The sequence below is a fragment of the Artemia franciscana genome, chromosome 16 (assembly GCF_032884065.1).
Source record: "Artemia franciscana chromosome 16, ASM3288406v1, whole genome shotgun sequence".
NCBI classification, from domain to species: domain Eukaryota; kingdom Metazoa; phylum Arthropoda; class Branchiopoda; order Anostraca; family Artemiidae; genus Artemia; species Artemia franciscana.
In genome coordinates, this window is record NC_088878.1 from 13,708,904 (window position 1) to 13,732,183 (window position 23,280).

General features: G+C 36.3%; 1 protein-coding gene across 1 annotated transcript in view; it reads left to right on the forward strand.

The window, feature by feature from the left end:
• The window catches only part of LOC136037104 (cAMP-dependent protein kinase catalytic subunit 3-like), a 159,074-nt gene that overhangs the window by 64,855 nt on the left and 70,939 nt on the right, over positions 1-23,280 (forward strand). Inside the window, exon 5 of the mRNA XM_065719564.1 lies at positions 7,272-7,363. Coding sequence (XP_065575636.1) covers positions 7,272-7,363 — 92 coding nt within the window. The remainder of the gene's footprint in view (positions 1-7,271; positions 7,364-23,280) is intronic.

Here is a 23,280-nt window from a genome sequence, read left to right on the forward strand (position 1 = left end):
TCGTGATAATGTAAAGTAAGTAAAGAGCAATCCTTGGCAGCATAAATAACTAAAAATGGATTGTAAAAAACAATAAGTGCATCAAAAGAATCAGCTTTTTATGTTGATTTTAAGTTTGCAGCCTTCCTGAAGTTTAAATGCATCCTTCAAAACTTAGCGCAAGAAACTTCGGATAATCTTAGAATAAGGGGAAGCCCCTCCTCTTCTCCAAAAGGGGGTGATAATCGTTGCTCTTTTATTTTGAATCATTTTATTTGCACGTAGGAATGGTCTGACGAATATTCAAAACATTGATTGAAAAATGGTTAAGAGGTAATTTTTTAGATGGCACAGTAATAGCCATTCCTCTGTAATTACAATTTTTATTTATGATTGCACGTTTTTTTTCAAGCAGTCATAATTAATTGAATTTTACTCCTTAGAGTCGTTATGGTAAGACAAGTCGAATGTGAATGTTCAACACAGGTTTGAGCATTCCTTATGACTTCACCGGTAGTCAGTATATTGGCTGAAAATAGCTTGTAATAATTCTCTGGTAGTTACAAACAACCATACATTTACGGTGTATAATCATTCTCAAAATCAGAAGGTGTATCTGGAAATTAAAAATTTCATAGGAGAGAAAAAATGATTTATTCAAACTTTTTTCCAGTTTTTTTTTTAACAATTTAAATACAATAAAAATAGTACTGGGGCTCCTCCTTCCTATTAATGCATCAAAAAATTCACCGTTTTATACGTTTTTCTTTTCTTTTGGAACTTGTTGTGATTTTCACTGTTGCTTCTCTTCCAACTGTAGATTTTGTTTACGATTTGTTATGATCATCCCTGTCCCTCGTCTTCTAAACGCAGATTACTTTATCCATTATTTTCGTTTGAGATTTCTTGTGATGCATGTTGTTGCATATTTTCTTGTTGCACTTCATTGCATATATAGATCTTATTGCACTTCATTTTTGTGCATAATCACCTCAGAAATTTCTCCACGCCTTCTGCTTTAGCTGGTCGGATTCATTTAAAATCATTTTGAGAAATGAATAAATATTGGTCGGATTAATTTTAAATTTACTGAACGTGCTCTAACCATCTCAAACGTTCTCTCATTAGAGCCTTAGAGAGTGGGATAGAACCACATTTTTCGTCCAGCTCACTTTTGGAACCACGATCAGACAGATGGGAACCCATAAGAATGCGTAAACAATTTCTTTGAAGGACATCTAAGAAATCTTCGTTCGTATTTCGAAGCGTCCACATTTCAGAACCATGCTTGACCACTGTCACTACTGTAGCTTACCATATTCTAATCTTGGTTCGTAGACATATCTTCCTATTCTTCCAAACTTTTTTCAATTGTGAAAAAATACATTATGGGTTTTGGCTGTTCTACTTTTAGCATCCTTACTGTATCCGCCATCTTTACTAGTAATACTGCTCCGGCAAGTAAAGCCACCTACTTGATCAACCTTCCCGTTGCCCAACATCACCTCGTCACCTTCATTTATTCCCAGTCTAAGTTTTATTCCCAGTCTTCTTGACATTAATTCTCATGCCTTATTTTGCACCTTGAACTGTCAAAACATACAAAAAGTTATCAATTTTGCCAACATTTTAACAAAGGACACTCAACTCGTCAGCATTATATAAAACTAAGGAGAGTTTTACTTTCCATTTGGTTCCATCCTCTCCCATAGACTTTGTCGTGCTCCTAAGGCCATCGTCCATCAAGATGATCCATATAAACTGGGATAGAACGCAACCCTACTGTACTCCTGATTCAATACGAAACCAACTGTTAACTTCATTTCCTACCTTAAATTGTTCTCATACATAGCACTAATCACTTTAATGTATTTATCTTTTATATCATGCAAGGATAAGAATCATTAAATCTTCTGTCGTCTGAATCAATCGCTTGTTTGTATTCTATAAAACTGAGGCCTAAAGGGGTCTGATCATTCAGCTTAGTTGTTAATCTAAGGGTGAAAATTTGTGGACGCATCCTCCCTGTTCCTATTAAATAAGAAAAAAGAAGGAACGATATTAAAACTTAAAATGAACAGAAATTATTCCGTATATAAAAGGGGTTGTCCCCTCCTCAACGCCCCGCTCTTTACTCTAAAGTTTGACTCTTTGTCACAACTCTACTTTTTAAAACAATACAAAAAAACTCTAGCGTAAAGAGCTAGGAGTTGAGGAGGGGACAACCCCTTTCATATACGGAATAATTTCTGGTTTTGATAAAAAAAGGGTGGGGGAGGAGGCCTAATTGCCCTCCAGTTTTTGGCTATATAAAAATGCAACTAGATTTTTTTATATGAACGTTTTCGTTAGTAACAAACATGACATTACATGAACTTACGAATTAACTTACGTAACGAATTCCTATATTTGTGTATTTTGAGGGGATTCGCCCCCTCGTCAATACCTCGCTCTTTACATTGAAGCTTGAATTTTGTCCCAAATCTTTAAGAATGATCCCTGAACCACGAAGGCCGTAGAATAAATAGTTGAAATTACTAAAAATACATTAGCGTAAAGAGCAAGGTATTGTGGAGAAGACAAACCCCACTGTATACGGAATATTTTATGTTCGTTTTAAGTTTTAATGCTGCTCATTACTTCCAGTTGAATTTTTTTTCATTGTTTTTTCTAATAATGCTAGAAAATCCTACTAAAAATAATGCTGATAAATTCCTCCATGTAAAGATCCTCTCACGTAACCCCCACCCCCTGACCCAACCCCACCCCAACACGAAAATTTTTTCAAAATCTTTCAAAAAAATTGTCAAAGTTTGCAACTTGCTGCCCTCCCCCGGGGACTCTGGGGGATTAAGTCCCCAAAGACATAGTTATTAGGTTTTCGACTAAGCCGAATAGAATCACTAAGAATCACTAAGCTGAATATCGTAAATTTTGATCCGGTGACCCTGGGGGAAAATGTGCGTGGGAGGGGGCCGAGGTGCCCTCCAACTTTTCGGTCACTTTTGGTTGCTATATTCTAGGACCACTGGGTCGATACGATCACCCCTGTGAAAAAAAAAACAAATAAACACGCATCAGTGATCTGTCTTCTGGCAAATAATACAAAATTCCACATTTTTGTAGATAAGAGCTTGAAACTTCTACAGTAGGGTTTTCTGATACGCTTAATCTGATATTGTGATTTTCGCTAAGATTCTATGACTTTTAAGGGGTGTTTCCCCCTATTTTCTAAAATATGGCAAATTTTCTCAGGCTCGTAACTTTTGATGGGTAAGACTAAACTTGATGAAACTTATATATTTAAAATCAGCATTAAAATTCCATTCTTTTGATGTAGCTATTGGTATCAAAATTCCGTTTTTATGGCACTTGATATCTACCAAGTGACATATAGCGACCGCAAATTCTGTCGGTCTATTTGTTGGTCTGTCTGTCTGTCCCGGTTTTGCTACTTTAGGCACCTTCCAGGTAAGCTAGGACGATGAAATTTGGCAGGCTTATCAGAAACCAGACCAGATTAAATTAGAAATTGTCGTTCCCCAGATTCGACGGTTAAATCGGAAAAATTAGAAAAAATGAGGTATTTTTAACTTACGAACAGGTGATCGGATCGTAATGAAATTTGATGTTTAGAAGGATATCGTTTCTCAGAGCTCTTATTTTAAATCCTGACCGGATCCGGTGACATTGCGGGGAGTTAGGGGGCCTAAAATCTTGGAAAACGCTTAGAGTGGAGGCATCGGGATGAAACTTGGTGAGGGAAATAATCACAAGTCCTAGATACGTGATTGACATAACCGGAACGGATCCGCTCTTTTTGGGGGAGTTTGGGGGGTAGGGATAATTCTGAAAAATTAGAATAAATGAGGTATTTTTAACTTACGAAGGAGTGATTGGATCTTAATGAAATTTGATGTTTGGAAGGATATCGTGTCTCATATCTCTTATTTTAAATCCCGACCAGATCCGGTGACATTGGGGGGAGTTGGGGGGGACCAAAATCTTGAAAAACGCTTAGAATGGAGGGATTGGGATGAAACTTTGTGTGAAAAATAAGCACCATTCCTAGATACGTGATTGACATAACCAGAATGGATCCGCTCTCTTTGGGGGAGTAGGGTATGGATTAACTAAAAAAAAAGAAAAAATGAGGGATTTTTAACTTACGAAGGAGTGATCGGATCTTAATGACATTTCATATTTAGAAGAACCTCGTAGCTCAGATCTCTTATTTTAAATCCCAACCGGATCCAGTGTCGTTGGGTGGGGGGACCGGAAATCTTGGAAAACGCTCAATGTGGAGAGATCAGGATTACACTTGGTGGGGAGAATAAGCACAATTCCAAGGTATGTGACAGAAATAACCAGACCGGATCCGCTCTCTTTGGTGGAGTTGGGGGGGGGGAGTAATTCAGAAAAATTAGAAAAAAAATGAGGTATTGTAACTTACGAACAGGTGGTCAGATCTTAATGAAATTTGATCTTTAGAAGGATCGTGTGCTTTAGAACTCTCATTTTAAATCCCTACCAGATCCGGTGATATTGGGGGGAGCTGGAGGGGGAAACCGGAAATCGTGGAAAACGCTTCGAGTGGAAAGATCAGGATGAAACTTGATGGGAAGAATAAGCATAAGATATAGATACGTGATTGACAGAATTGGAACGGATCCGCTCTCTTTAGGGGAGCGGGGGTTGTTAACTTGGAAAAATTAGAAAAATTGAAGTATTTTAACTTAAGAACGGGTGACCGGATCTTAATGAAATTTGACATTTAGAAGGAACTCATTTCTCAGAGCTCTTATTTCAAATCCCGACTAGATCTGTTGACATTGGAGGGAGTGGGAGGGGGAAACTGGAAATCTTGGAAAACTTTCATAAATGTCATAGATACGTGATTGACGTAACCGGACTGGATCCGCTCTCTTTGGGGGAGTTAGGTGGTGGGGTTTAGTGCTTTGGCGAGTTTGGTGCTTCTGGACGTGCTAGGACGATGAAAATTGGTAGGCATGTCAGGGAGCTGCACAAATTGACTTGATAAAGTTGTTTTCCCCGATTCGATCATCTGGGGGGCTGAAGGGAGAGGAAAATTAGAAAAATTGAGGTATTTTTAACGTACGAGTGGGTGATCGGATCTTAATAAATTTTGATATTTAGAAGGACCTCGTGACTCAGAGTTCTTATTTTAAATCTCAAACGGCATTAAGGCTCTGATTTTCCTTTTAAAGCAATCTATTGATCCTTAGAATTTTGCCAGAGCCCATACCATATGAGCTCTTGGCTCTTCCGACCTCACAAGTGCCATATGAGCTCTTAGCTCTTGTTTTTAGTTTCGGTTACTATTAATCCGGGTCGTTCGTTGCTACAGTTCGTTACCATGAACAGTTTGGTAACCACACTGTTCCTCTCTTAGAAATTTGTCTGTAGCATCTCTAAGGGTAAAAAGTGTTCTCGTGCTAAGAAATTTGTTTCTTGTGAAACCAAGCTATTGTCTCTATAATTACTACTCTCACTCTCATCGCCTTTCATGTAGAAGGTTTTTAATTAAAGTTTTCCTAAAATCGCTAAGTAAAACCCCCATTTAAAAAGTCGTTTTTATAATCTTCCGTAATTTATCTCCAACTTCATATCCATCATATTTATAAAAATCATTTTCTCCACTATCAACACCTTGGGCCTTATTATTTTTTAGTCTTTTTAGGACTGTCTCTAATTCTTCCTAGCAAAATACATTTTCCTTCACTTCCAAAGTATAACAAACTTTTTCATTCTTTTCTAAATCATTTCCTACAACTTTCTCAGGTTTTTTTGTATTCTAAGAAATTCCTGTCCATTTCTCTTTAGCTCTTTCCTTATTACTAATTGAGGCCCCGTTCCTATCTTTAACTTGAACAAGTCCAGATTGACTAATAGTTTCTCTACTTCCATTGGATTTCCTTTATTCTCATATGATCTATTACTCAAATACTTCCTGTGCAAACCCCTCCACTTTTCTCCACAAACTGTTTTCCTAAAACTATTCCATCTGTCTTCTATATTGTGAAATTTTAGATTATCCAGTTTAATAACAAACTGTTCCGGGAAATTTCAACTGCTCATATTTAAATGTACTTGGACTTATTTGTTATGCTCAAGTGTATTAAAAATGTAGAAACAAATTAAGTCCTGGGTACTTGTCCACCAGAAGATTGGTGCACTAAAATCAAAACCAGCAATATATCTTCAAAAAACTTAAATGTACTTAGATCATACTTAATTGTACTAGAGCCCATTCGTTATGCTTGAACGCTTAAGAAATCGCAGAAAAAAAAAATTCCTGGATCAGGGCCGTATCCAGTATTTTTTTCTGGGGAGGGCTAACAAAAGGATTTTTCCGGGGAGGGGTTTACAAAAACAACTTTAAAAAAACGCATCGAAAATTTGTTTATATTCATTTTTGTTATGTTTTTAGGAGTAGGACCACTATTTTGAGGGGGGGAATCAATTCTCCCAACCCCCCTGGATATGGCCTTGCCCTGGATAATAGAAACATTTTGCAGAATTTTAATGCTCCAGATATAACGGCAAAATTGACCCTGTTGCATGAGTAGTTGACCGAGTCTGCGAAAGTTTCAACCACTTCAGGGTCTTATCTCACAAATATAAGAAGCCACAGAAAAAAAAACAAAAAAAACACAGATCCTTGATAGTTTTCCACTGGACTATCAGCGCAATAAAACCAAGACCAACAAAGTATCCTAAATGTATTTGAATGTACTTAGCTCATACTTAAAAGTACTTATACCCATTGGTTATGCTTAAACGTATAATAAAATGTAGAAAAATTAATTCCTGAATAATTGTTCACCGAAAAATTGATGCATTAAAATCAGAGCCTAGCAATTCTTAAACATGTATAAATGTACTTAGCTCATACTTAGTAATGCCTAAGTACCTTCACTATGCTTAAATGTATAAGATGCCACAGAAGAAGATAAGTCCTTGACAATTTTCCATTAGAGGGTTGGACATTAATAAATTATCTTCTTTTTTATTTGATATTTTTCCACTCTTTGTCTAACTCCTTGTATTTCTCTAGTTTTCGTTATTTGTATATTTCTGCGTTGTTCTGTGTTTTCTCTTATGTTTATTTTTCTTATTGTTTTGTAAATCGCCTAATCCTCGCTTTTGTCATTGAAATGACCAAGGCATTCAAAAAAAGAAAAAAAAACATGGACCATGACTTCTTCTTTTCTCTTATCAAAAAATCAGATCTTAATTTATGCATTATTTTAGCGATTATACTCTTACAGGACCTGGACTTTATGTGGCACGCCTGAATACCTAGCCCCTGAAATTATACAATCAAAAGGGCACAATAAAGCAGTGGATTGGTGGGCTCTTGGTAAGAATATTTTTCCTTGATATTAATGTTTCTTATGACTCTATTTAAGGCATAAACAGCTAAAACGTACTGCCTGATATGCCATTAGTCAACAGTTTAACTAGGTTTACCCCCCTCGAAGTGTGTCTGTTGAACTTTCTTTTAAGCAAATATAAAGACAGGTTTTCAGGGCTAGCCCCTCTCAGGGGACCATTTTAAATGGAAGTTGCAATATGTTACAAGGTTGATATTCAAGTACTCAGCGCGAGATGTCTCCCTCTTGTAGGTAAATCCGTTGTACTGTGTTTCTGTGTGTTTGTCGTATTGGATTAGTGAATGGAGGCACTAGACGAGACAGCTCGTCAGAGTGGCTGGTGGATATGGTTGTAGATTACAGCCATTGACTCTACACACCCAAGTCAAAAAGTAGTTCTTATTTATAAAACCTAATAAGAACTGCTGGTCACATGGGTCTATCTTGTGGCATGTTCATTATTGATGGAGTGAAACTGTCCAGGAACAGTTAAATACTAAATTGGAGAGTTTAAAATTTGGCAATGTATAAGATAGATGGCAAATTTTTAGGAAAATAATTTGTGAAGTTGCTGATGGTATCTTAGGAAAGAAAGTTAGGAATGCAGCTATTAATATTAGTGAAGTGCTTTATATTTAATAGAGAGAAGAAGGGGCTTGTACAAGAATTATCTAAGTGATATATCGTATGAAAATAAGAGGAATGTAAAGAAAGTGGAAAAAGTATTCAAATATGAATTAACTAAATTGCCGAGGATCTGGAAAATACAGCCAGACGTTATACTAGTAAAGTGCTGCACAAGCGTGTTAATAAATTGAGAGGGGATAGTTGATCTCGTCTTGTCCCAGCTAAAGATAGGAACACGCGATTAGTGTTAAGGAAATAATTAAAGAGAGATGGGCAGAACATTTTGAGAATGTGCTAAGCTGAAATAGAGTTACAGGAAAAGATATAGTGGAAAAAGGAAAAAGTTTGTGACACCCTGGATGTGAAGGAAGAATTATTTTGTGAGGAAGAATTAGTGACAGTACTAAAAGGATTTAAAAAATAATAAGGCCCCTGGTGCTGATAGTGTGTGAAACATGAGTATAATGTGGGGTGGCTATGTGGTTAGAAATATGTTACTGAAAATAATGAATATGACCACTGTACAAGAAAGGTGATAAGAGTATGTGTAATAATTATAGAGGAATTAGTCTGGTTTCTGTAGGTAGCAAATTACTTAGTATGATGATATATTTTAGACTTAGAAACTCTGTAGACACATGTCATAAGAGAAGAACATTATGGTTTTGAGAAAAGGTAGAGGATTTGTTGACCAAATTTTCACTCTAAGGTTAATAATTGAGAAGTGCTTGGGGCATCAAACACCTTTAGTTTTCAGTTTTATAGAGTTAGAGCAAGCGGTCGATTCAGACGATAGAAGAGCTTTGGTGAAGGTCATATCCTTGTATGGTATACCAGATAAATACATTAAAGTGGTAATTGTTATATACGAGAATGTCACTGCTGCGGTTAAGTTAAGAAATGAGGTTAGTGGCTGGTTTCGTATTAAATCAGGAGTTAAGCAGTGTTGTGTTCTGTCCTAATTTATATGAATCATTTTGATGGACTTTTTCTTAAGGAGAACAAGAATGGCAATGGAAGAATGCGGAATCAAATGGAAAAAAACTTTCCTGGATTAAGATTATGCAGATGATTTAAGCATCCTAGATGAAATTGTGATCCAAATGAATGAACTTTAAGAGGTTTTGCGAGTTCAAGGTGCTAGAATAGGTTGGAATTAATGTTAAGAAGACTAAGTCGCTAAGGCTAGGAATAAGTGAAGATGAAAAGGTGACATTGGGTAAGGAAAAGATTGATCAAGTGGAAAGCTTTACTTAGCTTGGTAGCATTATTAGTAAAGACGGTGGGAGCCTTGAATATGACAAAAGCAGAATAACCAAGGCTCGGGGTCTTTTTCAGGGTTGAAAAAAGTTTGGCAAAATAGTAAGATAAGTCTGCGAACCAATATTAGAATATTGGAAGCTACAATGATGATAGTGGTTAAATATAGTTCTGAAGCATGGGCCCTCCGCAAAACGGAGGAATATTTGCTAGATGTTTTCGGGAAAAATTGCCCACGGATTTTCTTGGGTACCTGACTGAATGATTGTGTTTCAAACAGTAGGCTGCACAAAAAGTGTGGTTCAATTCCTCTTTCTGGGGCTGTAATGAGAGAAAGGTTGAGATGGCTAGGGCACGTTCTGCGGATGAGAAATGACAGATTGCCAAAGATTGTCTTTTTCGGCTAACCGTCTTGGGCTAAACGGTAAGCAGTTCGTCAGCGGTTGGGGTGAGAGATTGCCCTTAAGAAATATTTAAGGGAAATGGGAACTTCCTGGGAAGGTGTAAAGAGGGAGGCTTTGAATATATTGAGAGGGAGGAGGAGTGTGGGTAGGTGTGTTGGTCACAGGTGGCTTGGTACTGCTATGAGTTGTCAGTAGTAGTAGTAGTAGTAGTAGTAGTATGCCCATGCTCAATATGACTTTTTTTCAATTTCAGAAAATGGAAAATTCTTATTGGTTTAAAACTATTGGAAAAAATTATGCGTCGTTTTATTTTCTTCCAATGATTTTTTCTTTTAAATTGATTTTAATTTTTCAGTTTTGCAGATGTATTCTTCACAAATATTAATAATAATAATAAAAAAAAAAAAGTCAAATCCGTTTCTTTTTCTTAACTATTACGGAGAAGCATTTTGAATCTGTTTGTCGAGGGGATTACGTACGAGAAAAACTTAAGTGGGAATCGGAAGAAATTTAGGATTCTATTGATATGTGAGTAAAGATGGAACAATAAAGGGATAAAGATAGCCAAATAGGATAATTGGTATGCGTAGAAGAAATATTCTTGTAGTTAAGTCAATTAACTGTAGTTAAGTCAATTTAAAGTGTTTAATCTAGAATATTTTTAGAATAGCTACATTAATAAGTAGCCTAGAGTTTTAGCTATTCAATGATATATAAATTTCTATTCAAGTACTGTCTGGCAACAAGATCTTAGGGTCTTATTATTACATACTTTTACTAATTCAATCACTTTTTTTAACACACTTTATTGCCAATTATTGAGAGTGTTTTTCTTTTGCTACAGCAAATCAGTAAAACTACTTTCCTGAGCTCCGTCATGAGATTTTCTTTTCGCTCATTTTCTGCTGATTTTTACACACGTTCCTTATTTTCAAAGTTAGCCCCCACTAAGTGTTAAAGCTAAATAACTGCATATGGAGGTCTTTTTCACTAACGTTTTCACCCAATTTCTTAAGACATAAGTACATGTGTAATTTTCCACTTAACCAATTTCACTTAACCAACATGCGAAATGGGATTTCTTCAAGAATAGAACCCTGGCGATCTCATATGTCTTGACAAGAGGGTGGTAGTGGTAGTAGACCAGTTTCTTCCTCTAAAGCCATTTTTAAAGCAATATTTTCTTCAAAATGGGATGCCTAATTCAGTTATATGCAATAGTCCCCCTTCAATCTGAGAAGATTGTATTTGTTTCTTTCCTTCCCAGTGCAATTGAGTTTTTATGGCACTTGGTATTAACCAAGTGACATATAGCAATCGCAAATTCTGTCGGTCTGTCGGTCCCGGTTTTGCTGCTTTAGGCACTTCCAGGTAAACTAGGACGATGAAATTTGGCAGGCGTATCAGGGACCGGACCAGATTAAATTAGAAAATAGTCGTTTTCCCGATTTGACCATCTGGGGGGAGGAGTGCGGGGCCCGCGAATTCGGAAATAATAGAAAAATTTAAGTATTTTTAACTTACGAACCGTTAATCAGATCTTAATGAAATTTCATGTTTGGAAGGATATCATGTCTCAAAGCTGTTATTTTCAATCCCAACCGGATCTGGTGACATTGGGGGGGAGCTGGGAGGGGGAAACCTAAAATCTTGGAAAACACTTAGAGTGGAGGGATCGGGATGAAACTTGGTGGGAAAAATAAGCACAAGTCCTAGATACATGATTGACATAACCGGAACAGATCCACTCTCTTTGGGGTAGTCGGGGGGGGGGGTTAATTCTGAAAAATTAGAAAAAAATGAGGTATTTTTAACTTACGAACGGGTGATCGAATCTAAATGAAATTTGATATTTAGAAGGATATCGTGTCTCAGAGCTCTTATTTTAAATCCCGACCGGATTTGGTGACATTGGACGGGGAGTTGGGAGGGGGAAACCTAAAACTTGGAAAACACTTAGAGTGGAGGGATCAGTATGAAACTTGGTGGGAGAAATAAGCACAAGTCCTAGATACATGATTGACATAACCGGAATGGATCCGCTCTCTTTGGGGTGATCGGATCTTAATGAAATTTGATATTTAGAAGGAATTCATATCTCAGAGCTCTTATTTCAAATCCCGACCAGATCTTTTGACATCGGGGGGAGTTGGAGGGGGAAATCTTGGAAAGCACTTGGAGTGGAGGAATCGGGATTAAGCTTGGTGGATAGAATAAGCAAATGTCCTTGATACGTGATTGACAAAACCGTACTGGATTTGCTCTCTTTGGCAGAGTTGGGGGGAGGGGTTCAGTGATTTGGCGAGTTTGGTGCTTCTGGGCGTGCTAGGACGATGAAAATTGGTAGGCATGTCAGGGAGCTGCACAATTTGACTTGATAAAGTCGTTTTCCCAGATTCGACCATCTGGGGGGGGGGGGGGTAAAAGGAGAGGAAAAATTAGAAAAAATTAGGTATTTATAACTTGCGAGTGGGTGATCGGATCTTAATGAATTTTGATATTTAGAAGGATATCGTGACTCAGAGCTCTTATTTCAAATCCTGACCGGCATTAAGCCTCTTATTTTCTTTTTTAAATCAATTTATTGATTCATAGAATTTTGTTAGAGCTCATACCATATGATCTCTTGGCTGTTAGCTCTTCTTGCCTCGTCACAAGTGCCATATGAGCTCTTAGCTCTTGTTCTTTTTATTTAACGTATTTGATCCACATAAAAATGCAGCAGAGAAAAAGTAATTAGGACAAACAGATCGTTAACAGTTCGGGGTAATGAACTATAAGTAAGGAGGAACTCGATCTAATAGCAACTGAAATTCTATTAAAAAAACATAAAATTTTGATAACGATAGTAACATAAGAATTCCAAATATGTAGGATTCATCAAGTTTAATGTTATCTGTCAAAAGCTACGAGCCTGAGAAAATTCGCGGGATTTTTGAAAAAGTTTAATGTTATCTGTCAAAAGCTACGAGTCTGAGAAAATTTGCCGGATTTTCGAAAAAGGGGGTAAACATGCCCCAAAAATCAAGGAATCTTAATGAAGATTACACCATCAGATTCAGCATACAAGGAAACCCCACTGTAGAGTTTTCAAGCTCTCGGCATTCAAAATGTAGAATTTTGTATTTTTTGCCTGAAGAAAGATCACGGATGTGTGTTTATTTGTATTTTTTCTTTGTTCTTCCCGGGGATAATTGTATTGAGCCAATGGTCCTAGAAGATTGGGAAAGAGCTTATTTGAACAAAAATTACAAGTTCTAGTGCGCTGTTTAAGTGACCGAAAAATTGGAGGGTAACTAGCCCCCTCCCACACCCTTTTTTCTCTAAAGTCGTTCGATCAAAATTTTGAGATTGCCATTTTGTTCAGTATAGTTGAAAGGTTCAATAACTATGTTGACATGAACACCACAGCCCCCGAAGGAAGGGTCGTAAGTTGTGAAATTTGCCCATTGTTTACATGTAGTATTTGTTATTGGGAAGTATACAGATATTTTTGAGGGGGCATTTTTTGGGAATGGATTTTCTACGAGGAGAATTTTCCATTGGGATGGAAGTTTCCGGGGGTGGATTTTCCAGGGAAAAATTGCATTGACTCATATACGAAATTCGTTTTATTTGTCTTACTTTCTCGTTGACAATCCCATTTTACATGTGGAAATGCTCTGGGGAAATTGTCAGGGGGATGTTTTCAGTGGAGTTGGAATTATTTAGGGGTACTTTAAAGTGGGGGGAGGGGATTTCCCAAGGAATAAATTCTCCACGGGGGAATTATCACGAGAAGAAATTCCCCATTATAAATTTTCCACGGGAGAGACTTTCCTTTGGAGAGGATTTATGAGAAATATTTTCAACGTAGAGGGTATTCCACCATCAGCCAAAAAACGATTAGAAAATAAATAAAAACAAATCTTTTTTTTCAAATGAAAGTATGCTATGGAGCATTTTCAGGCGGAAATGTCCACGAGAAATTTTCTGGGGGAATTCGCAGTTAGGATGAAACTGTCCGGGGTAATTTCCCGAAGGAAAGGATTTTACGTAGGAGAAGCTTTTTATAAAGAGGAGGATATGGATTTCCAGGAATAATCTGAAAAGCGATCAGAAATTAGTTCAAAAAACAAGTTTTTTCTACTGAAAGTAAGGAGCAACATTAAAGCTTAAAACGATCAGAAATGATTCCGTATATATGGGGGCTGCCCCCTCCTCAATACCCCGCCCTTAACACTAAAGTTGGACTTTGTGTCTCAATCCTTTAAAAACGGTTCCTGAAACACAATTTAGAATGAGAATCTTTTTTAAAAGGGGGATATTGAGGAGGGGACAGCCCCCCTCATATACAGAATAATTTCTATTCGTCGTAGGTTTTAATGTTGTTCTTTACTTTTGGTAAAAGAAACTTTTTTTTTATTTATTTGCATAAAGGACTAATTTTTAGTACATAAAGTAGGTTCTTGAACGTTTTAGTGTGTACTCGTGCTTTTTAGCTACCTTAGCTTATTTTTTTTATTGAAGTTTAATTTTTTTTTGTTTCACTGTTACTGACCGTAAACGTTTTTCTATTTCATGTTGCTATCTCCCAAACTTTTCATTAATTAAAATACCTTTCAAACTAAATTGCAGAAGCTTAAGATTGATGTTAATCTAAACCGTGTTTTGTTTGTGTCTTTTTATAAGAAGAAGGAGACTCTAAAATTCTTTGATAGATTCTTGTCGTTTACTATAGATTTTTTTTAATGTGTCTGGAAAAATGATTTTTATATTATCTATGCGAAAGTAGTCATTCCATTATTTTAGTTCCCAGATATTAAAAAGCTATATTTTGACATGCTCGAACCAGTTATTTGGATTGGTGGTTCCAGATGCGCCGAAAATTCGATTTTTTAAGCAAACAAACCCAAAGGAGTAACTAAAAAAACGTTCACTTAGAAAAATATGGGGATTTGAAGAATTCAATGCGCAGCTACAACAAGCAATTGACCATACAATGTAAATAGGACTTATCTGGCAGCGCTTGATGGGGCCCAAAAAGTTTAACAAAAGTTGTTTAAATATCGCAAAGAGGTACATTCAAGATGTTAATAAGCAGAAATTACCTCATGCAAGTAGGGCTTTTGGGTGTTCAGCCAACACGTAGCACTTGATATTTATTTCAACTTGACATTAAATTGGAGCACCCCAATATTATGGATTTGTGAATTTACGTAAAAAAAAAATATTCATAGTGGAGTTTAAGTGCTAGTTTTGAAGTTCACTTCTTTAAGATGATATTTGACCGGTATCCCTCTTCATTAGGCAAAGATAAAACTGTTATGGAATGTATACACTTAGCATGAGTCTTCTTTTTGAATACTGAATGAGTGGGAGTAGAATTTTTTTTCGAACGTGCTGACCCAATGTGCACTGACGGCGCCAAATACGGCGGAGGAGGGGTTGCCGTTTTTCTACAGAGTCATATACCGTTATAATGCCTGGGTCTTATGAACTCTTCAGGCAAATAAGGTTTGCTTTTTTAAACCAGTCCGGGATCATTGGGACTATATAAAACCTGCCAGATTATTTGCTACCTCGAAACCTCCTTCGAGTTCACCTGGGGCAAATACACTATGTCTGCCATCATCCCCAATGGAGGCTTAAACACCCTTCATGGCGTATGGTTTCGTAGAAAAAATTCTGATAAGAAGGGGTCAGACCTTTATGGTCTGTCTCGATCGTATGGACTTGAAGATCTTGTTGAATTCGATATCTACCATGACCCTAACGGATCATCTCGTGTTGATTTCTTTATTACGGTTGACGCTCATGCCTTCACATGTGACCATGTTGCTATCTTTGCGCGTGGAAATCATCGTACCCCCCCTCCCCATTAAAGAACAAGCAACAAATCTGGCACTACAAAAGAGAAAATCGCAGTGGCTTCAAAAACGCACTTGCTTCTCAGTAATGGAGAGCGTTCCTCCTCGAAGGTCCTGAGAAAGCTGCAGAAAAATACCAGCAGGCCCTAGTCGACTATATTATAAGGTATATTCCATCGAGGTGGGTACATGTGTCCATCAAGGACAAACTTTGGTTCAACGCCCACTGCAAAAAGGAATAGTAAATGTTTGGCATATTTATGAATGTTTCATGGGGATTTATTTAATGGGGAAATCCTCAGCTTTTTGGTATCCCTTATGTCCTAGTCTAGTACTCAATTGGTGCCGTTTCCACTTCCTCGCCGTGATGAGTCCCCGCCGTAAGATCCCACCCCGGAAGACTAGGGATAGGATGTCTACCCAGCCTAGCTTCTGGAGGCTTAAAAGAGGTTAAGCTTTATTTGGCGGTTCACTACGATTTGGGACGATCTTCCTGGGGACGAACTCCCTAAAAATGTCTGTGGCAACTCCTTCAAAAAGATTCAACAGACATTTGCTACCTCTTAATGGAACGAGACAAAAAGACAAATATATAAATAAATAGCGGTACATTAGCTAATTAAAAGTACCTGCTGCCGTGAATTTAGAATAAAAAAAGAAAAAGAGAATGGTAAAAAATTCCAGGGGAAAGACATGTTTTTTGCCAAAAAAACGTCATAGTATCCCGTGCAAAAGCTTAAAGGATGCGGCATCAGACTTAAGTCTATGACTGGTTGTGCTGATCTCCGTTTTGTGGCCCCTCACCCAATAAGTGCAATGTGAGGCTAGAGGCTTGCTGCCCTCTGCTTTTACACACCCTTCCTGTTTGCCGTCCCCAGATTCTTGCACGTACCTATTTTAGTGTTGGTCGACTCTGGCTGAGCTTAGAGGGTCAAACAACTCAGGGGCGGATCCAGGATTCTCTTTAGGGGTGGTGGGGGATAATAGGTTACTTCGATTAACTTACCTACAATGAAATATCTACTATTTAAAGGGAACCTCGACAATTATGTGTCTTAGGTAGGTAGTGGAAATGGTCATAAATTAAATATAAAATCTGGTGAGGGTTAAATTTCTAATAAATTTGTTTAAATTAAAATGGTATAAAAATATTGATACAAAAATAGCAAGTTATAAAAACAGCCCCGCCATACAAAATAAAAATAAAAAGCTGTTCACTCTCTATAAAAGTGTAATATTTAAAATTGCCTGCATACTTTTTTGCCTTTGCACTTCCGGCCGCTACAGCGAGTGAGTTAAGCTTTTTATTGTAAAAAAAAAAGATTGGTCTTGAACCATCATTTGGGGTCATGCACTCTTTGTGACAATTTGTATAGGTCAAACCATATAGCATGTCGCTTAACTTTATGGCATCGCTTAGTAGCTATGATAGTAATGAAGAGTAGGGAATGAGGATAAAGATATAACTTGTATATTCGTAAAATATATATTAAACATTAAATACTAGTTCTTTTGGGGGTGTAACAAGAAAAGAACGAAGAAAAAGAAATGCATTGAAGAAACTTAAAACGAAGGTTTTAACTATAGGCAATAAAGCATCAACTAATCACTGTTTCTTTTTAAAAATAGTGTTTTGATAAACAGTGTCCACTCTGACGAAATCTTAAAAATTTACTAATCAAAATTTTGCTTTTCATAATAACGTAGCGTATCTTTCCACTTTTTAATGTTCTATATATTTCGCTTAAGTTACGAAATTGACAATTTTATAAGAAAAGTGTATTTCTTTATTTCTACAACCGCCCATTCTATTTATTATGCAGTTGATGTCTACCTCAATATTTTGGTGAATGTTTATAATGGCTAGTCCTGTCTAGAGTTCTGTCAGTTTAGAGCTCTTCGTAACTATTTCCTCTTCTATTCATCCTAATATATTCGAATAAAGACCAAAATCGTCAGATAAATGTTTACTCTAATAAAGATACATGTAGGTATGTGCTTCAAACTAAGTATATGAGTCGAAATACTCCTTAAAAAACAAATAACTATGTGTTTGTTATTTTTGTATTTGATAGGTATAGATTGGTGATTTAAATTTTCAGGGTTTCAAGCTGTGGTAGATTTCTAATTAATTTTTTTTAATCTTGAGATTTTCGTATATTCATTTCATATTTTAAATCTCGGTATGTCTGTTGAGCAAAAAAAATAAAAATAGAAATTTGACTCAGATTTGGCATTAAGTAAGAGCATTGTCCTGCAAAAATTTTGATTTATAGACAACTAATCGTTGAAATATGATTCGATGGCATGTATCAAATAAGTATAAAATCCTCAGGTTAGGTTTTTTAATTTTATGGACAAATATATGCAACCCCTATACGAAAACATAACTATATATTGTGACTGGTTGGTATTGAGAAGGTGAGAAGTCTGAAGTAATACTGAAGTTGTATTCCATTTCCGTGGTTAACTCAAGTTGTGTGAATTTCCACTTTTTATCAACATTTAATTAGTAAATGTTTTAAAATAAAATCGATGTCATTCCACTGATCCAAACTGAGAATTCAGAGACCCATCTATAGCCTACTAGCTAGATAAAAAAAAATTAACACATAATTATTTGCCTTCTTTTATAAACAATTTTTCGAAAATCTATTCTTCGTAAATGATTACTTCGACCTTTGAAGGAGTATTTCGACTCATATACTCAGTTTTAAGTATGTACTTATACGAACCTTTATTAAAGTTCTAAAGAGTTTGGCATTTATTTTAATGTTTTAGGATTAACAGAGGAGGTGAACTGTCATATAATGCAGAGCTTTAATTAGATGAAAATAGGCAGTAAAGTGGCCACTATTTGCTCACTAAAATCCAAAACTTAAATTAACAATTTTTGCGCTTCTCATACATCTACTTTCTATTATACAAATCCCCTAAAAAACAACAATGTTGTAAAAACCACCCTGCTTTGCAAAAAAAGCAAACCCAAAAAACCGAAACTGACAGCCAAAAAAAGTAATGATATCAATTTATTCGTCTCAGTGCCATAGCAAGACTCGAAAACAGATTTTTGACAGTAAAAAGAAGTGAATATTTTGCTTTTTAACCCCGTTGTGACAGCACAATCCTGAAATGCCATTTCGACAGTCTAAAGAAGCTAGGGTTTTAAATTTCCCCTCCTTGTTATCATGAAATGAGGATTTTCGCATCCTAGTTGGCTTTTGCAGTAATACAGACAGATTCCCTTGATTAACCTAAATTCAATTAAATGCTTTTTGACGGTATGTGTCATTAGTAAAATCTAACAGAAACCGCACAAAGTAACTGAAACCTTGTTTCAAATTTGTTTGCAAAACGAAACAGTCTTAAAAATTAAAAACTTCTCTATTGTTATGTAATACTTATTATGTAACTGAAACCTTGCTTCAAATTTGTTTGCAAAATGAAACAGTCTTAATAGTTAAAAACTTATATAATAATTAAAACGTAACTATTAAAACCAATTACAAAAAAATAACTTTCGTCTTAACCCAAACGAGAGCAAGCGGTCCCAACCACAAATCCACTACTATGGGTGTCCCCCACACCCCTTCGATCCACCACTTTAACCACTGAGCCCATGCCCATCGTGAAACCAGGACTCCAACCCCTGTCTTGAAGGACATAGGGCTGTATATCCAGTGCACTAATCACTCGGCTAGGACGACCCATACGCTGTCTCACACTGTCTCTTGGTTAATCACAGAAGATATTTTGTAACTTACTTTTACAGTTTTGCTCTTGTCTTTTTTATCTTTGGTCAATATTAATACTCTCTTGAGTTTATTGAAAAAAGACTAAAAAAATGATTTCCAACTTAACTTCCCACAACTCTTCACCCACAGTTCCTTATCAAACATATATTACTTTGGAATATTACGTGTAGGGCCAGTATGAAGTGGAGGTTTTTCAGGTCTATCCAGCCCCTGATTGTCACGGTTTCTACAATTTCTTCTTTTTTAATGATTCACCTGGTTCTACTTTCTTTTCAGTGTTGGTCCCCCAATAAATCATCCCTCCATAATAAAATCCTGGGTACGCATATACATGTAGCCTCGCTATTTTGTAGGATGTTTTTTCCACCATAGCAAACCAAATTCCAGTGCACATTCAATACGCCGTAATTTTGTTGAGTATCATTTTTTGACAATGTTTTGGGTTTACCCAGAGGCACGTCTGTAAGAATTACTTCCGTAGAATCAGTCCAATTTAGGGGGAGGAGTAAAAATCAAATGGGAAATTGGTAAAGGAACGATCACAAATCCCCTATCACATGCCTGGTTGGCTACAAAGTTTAATTATTTTGGTCAGAATTTGGTCAGAGCAAGGATCTGTGTAGTAGCAAATTGTGACGATTCCATAAAATTAATATCCATTATTGATTGGAGATTTTTCATTCCGCATTAATCTTAGACCTCTAAATTTTTCATTTTGCCAGTGCCTAACGGTTTCTTTTTTAAAATTATTTTGAAACAGAATTGCCGAAAACTTAAAATCGATGTTAATCAAGGATACATGTTTTGTTTCCGTAATTTTTCGAGGAAGATATAAATTTGAAGATTCTTTTGGAGATTTTTCTCATTTACTTAAGACTTTCTCAAAATTTCTTTTCAAAATGTATCAGGAGAAGTGTTCCTTATTTCATGTGAGCTGTAAGAAGTCACTATTTTTATGTTTACACATCAAGAGCCTCGGTTTTGCCAAGTCAAAACAGACGACTCCAGGTTTCAAAGTGGTTTTCATTGAAACCAAAGGAATAGATTAAACTCAGCAGAAATGACACTTTTCATAGGATCCCCTCTACTCAAAGGCGATTGTAACAACACTCACAAAATTTAGTCTATATTTAAAAAAGTTGTTAGTTGGATACGGCACGGCATAATGTTGCACCTGAAACAAATTTGATAAAACAAAACCCTTTTTTTCAAACGAATGAAAAGCAATATATTAAAACTTTAAGCAAACAGAAATTATTCTGTATATAGGACCTCCTCTGAACTCCTAAACTCCCTGCTCTTTACGTTAAAGTTTTATAGTGCCCCCCTAATTCTAAGCCGACGGTATTTCTGTTTGAGCAGTTGTTCTTAAAGAATTGAGACAAAAATTCAAACTTTAGCATAAAAAGTGGAGGTTTGAGGAGGATGCAGCCATACTCATATATGGAATAACTCCTGTTTATTTGAAGTTTTAACTTCGGTCTTTACTTTCGTGTGAAAATACATGTTTTTTATTTAACGTCTGTTTGTTTTTAACCTGGGATCATAACATTAGTCAAAAGGGTCAATGTTATTGAAACATTATTTTTCTTATGGTTATCTAGTAAAAAAACAGAAAAAAATCAGTTAAAATTATAAAATAATAATATATCTTCGTTTGGATGAACGAAACGTCATCACCTCGTCAGTTGGGAAAATAATCATTAGAATTATAGATATTTTTATGGTTGACAAAATTAGATCCATGAATATAAATTGTGTATTGTTCACTGCCTTGATCTTGGGCTTTTTAATTAATTATATATAATTTTCTGTCAAACAATAATTCAACAACCTTGGGCAATACCCAAAACAAAATGTTTGTGATGGCGAAGTCGAGCAAAACCACAAAAAAAGAAAAACATTTTAATGCTAAATGTGTAGCAATAAATTTGAGGGCTACTATAATGAACGATCGTCTGAAATGGCCTCTGCCAGGCTTATATGTAGGATCTATTTCGGGGAGGGGACACAATTTTTAAGGAAGAAGAAAACGTAGATGGAGAATATATACAATATTAGAAATTTCAGTGAATTTGTTTGGAGAAAGGGTCGCAAATTAGGATCTCCGTATGTGAGTGTCTGTATCTTCCTCCTCTTTGATGAAAAAACACAACCAAACAAAAAAACTACAACCTGATCTGATTGCCCCCTCGTGGTTTTTAGTATTACCCCCCCCCTTAAAAATGTGTTTATACTTATCTGTATTCAGCATGTAAGTTTCGGAGATTCTTTTAGCATGAAAGACAACAGATGCCAGCTTCGAGCTTATATTTTTTATTGCTCGAATAAAATTTTCTGTCTATGATTTCTAGAATTTTCCATCTACATTTCATAGGAATGTCATCACTCTCTACTAGCATACACTCCAATATCTTCACCACTACTCTCTTAAAACTTAATCGTGACATATTCCAAGCGCTGATTTTTGTCCCTTTCCACTCTCTTTCTCCTTCCTCCCCCCCCTCTCTCTCTCTCTCACTCAATTAGTCACTCACTCTCACTTCTATTTCTCTCTCACGCTCTCTTTTTCTAGGACAAAATATTGCCAAAACAAACAACTAAACGGTCAACTTTAGGTCTCTATTGTCAATTCTACATGTCTTTCTTGCAAGTTAATATGTTATATTCACTTTTTTTCTGATCTTGAATCTGTCAAGGAAAAGATTAGTTTAGTACTTACGTGATGTCATTTTTGCACTCTAGAATATCAATTACGCTCACATTCTTAAATAGGAATGTATATAAATAGACAAGAAAAAATCGCAACGCACATACGAGTCGTTCGTAGTTAGCTTCAGAAATTTTAAATAGGAAATGACAACATGCATAACTTAGTGCCTAAGGCGGTGGCTTGATTACTATAGCTTGCCTTAATTGTTACGAAAAGTCGTTACTTTATTCTTTCTTGTTTGTTTGAACTATTCCAAATATTTGAAATGTTGTATCACCCAAGTCTTTACTTCAAGAGAAGAATTGCGAACTCACAAGGTCATTTCCTTCTTTGTGCTACCAGATTAGCTTCTTGTTCTTTATTGAGAGGGGGGAGGGTACGATGATTTCCACGCCAAAAGATAGCAATGTGGTCACTTGTGAAGGGATGAGCGTCAACTGTAATAAGGAAATCAAGACGAGATGATGCGTTAGGACCACGGTAGATATCGAATTTAGCAAGATCTTCAAGTCCATACGATCGACACATACCATACAGGTCTGAACCCTTCTTATCAGTATTTTTTTTTTTTTTTACGAAACCATACGCCATGAAGGGTGTTAAATTCTCGATTGGGGATGATCGGAGAGGTAGTGCATTCGCCCTGGGTGAACTCGAAGGAGGTTCCAAGGTAGCAAATAATCTGGCTGGTTTTACATAGTCCACATGATCCCAGACTGGTTTTAAATAGCAAACCTTATTTGCCTGAAGAGTTCGGGAGATCCTGGCATGATAGAAAAACGGTAACACCTCCTCTGCCATATTTGGTGTCGTCGGTGCATATTGGGTCAGCCCCTTCAGTATTCAAAAGCAAAACTTCTGCTAAAAGCATATATTCCATAACCGTTTGGCCTTTGTATAATGAAAAGGGATACCGGTCAAATATCTTCCTAAGGAAGTGAACTTCAAAAACTAATACTTAAACTCCACTTTGAATATTTTTATTCTTTTTCGTAAATTCACAAATCCATAATATTGGGGTGCTCCAATTTAGTGCCAAGTTGAAATAAATATCGAGTGCTACATGTTGGCTGAACACACAAAAGCCCTACTTGCATGAGGTAATTTCTGCTTATTAAGATCTTGAATGTACCTTTTTGCGACATTTAAACAACTTTTTTAAAGCTTTTTAGACCCCTAAGCGTCGCAAGATATCTCACATTTATATAGTATGTGTTAGCTATGCCCTGTGGGAATGGAAGGGATTATATGTTTTTATGGAAGGGGTGTTCGTATAAACTTCAGAGAGAGCTCATT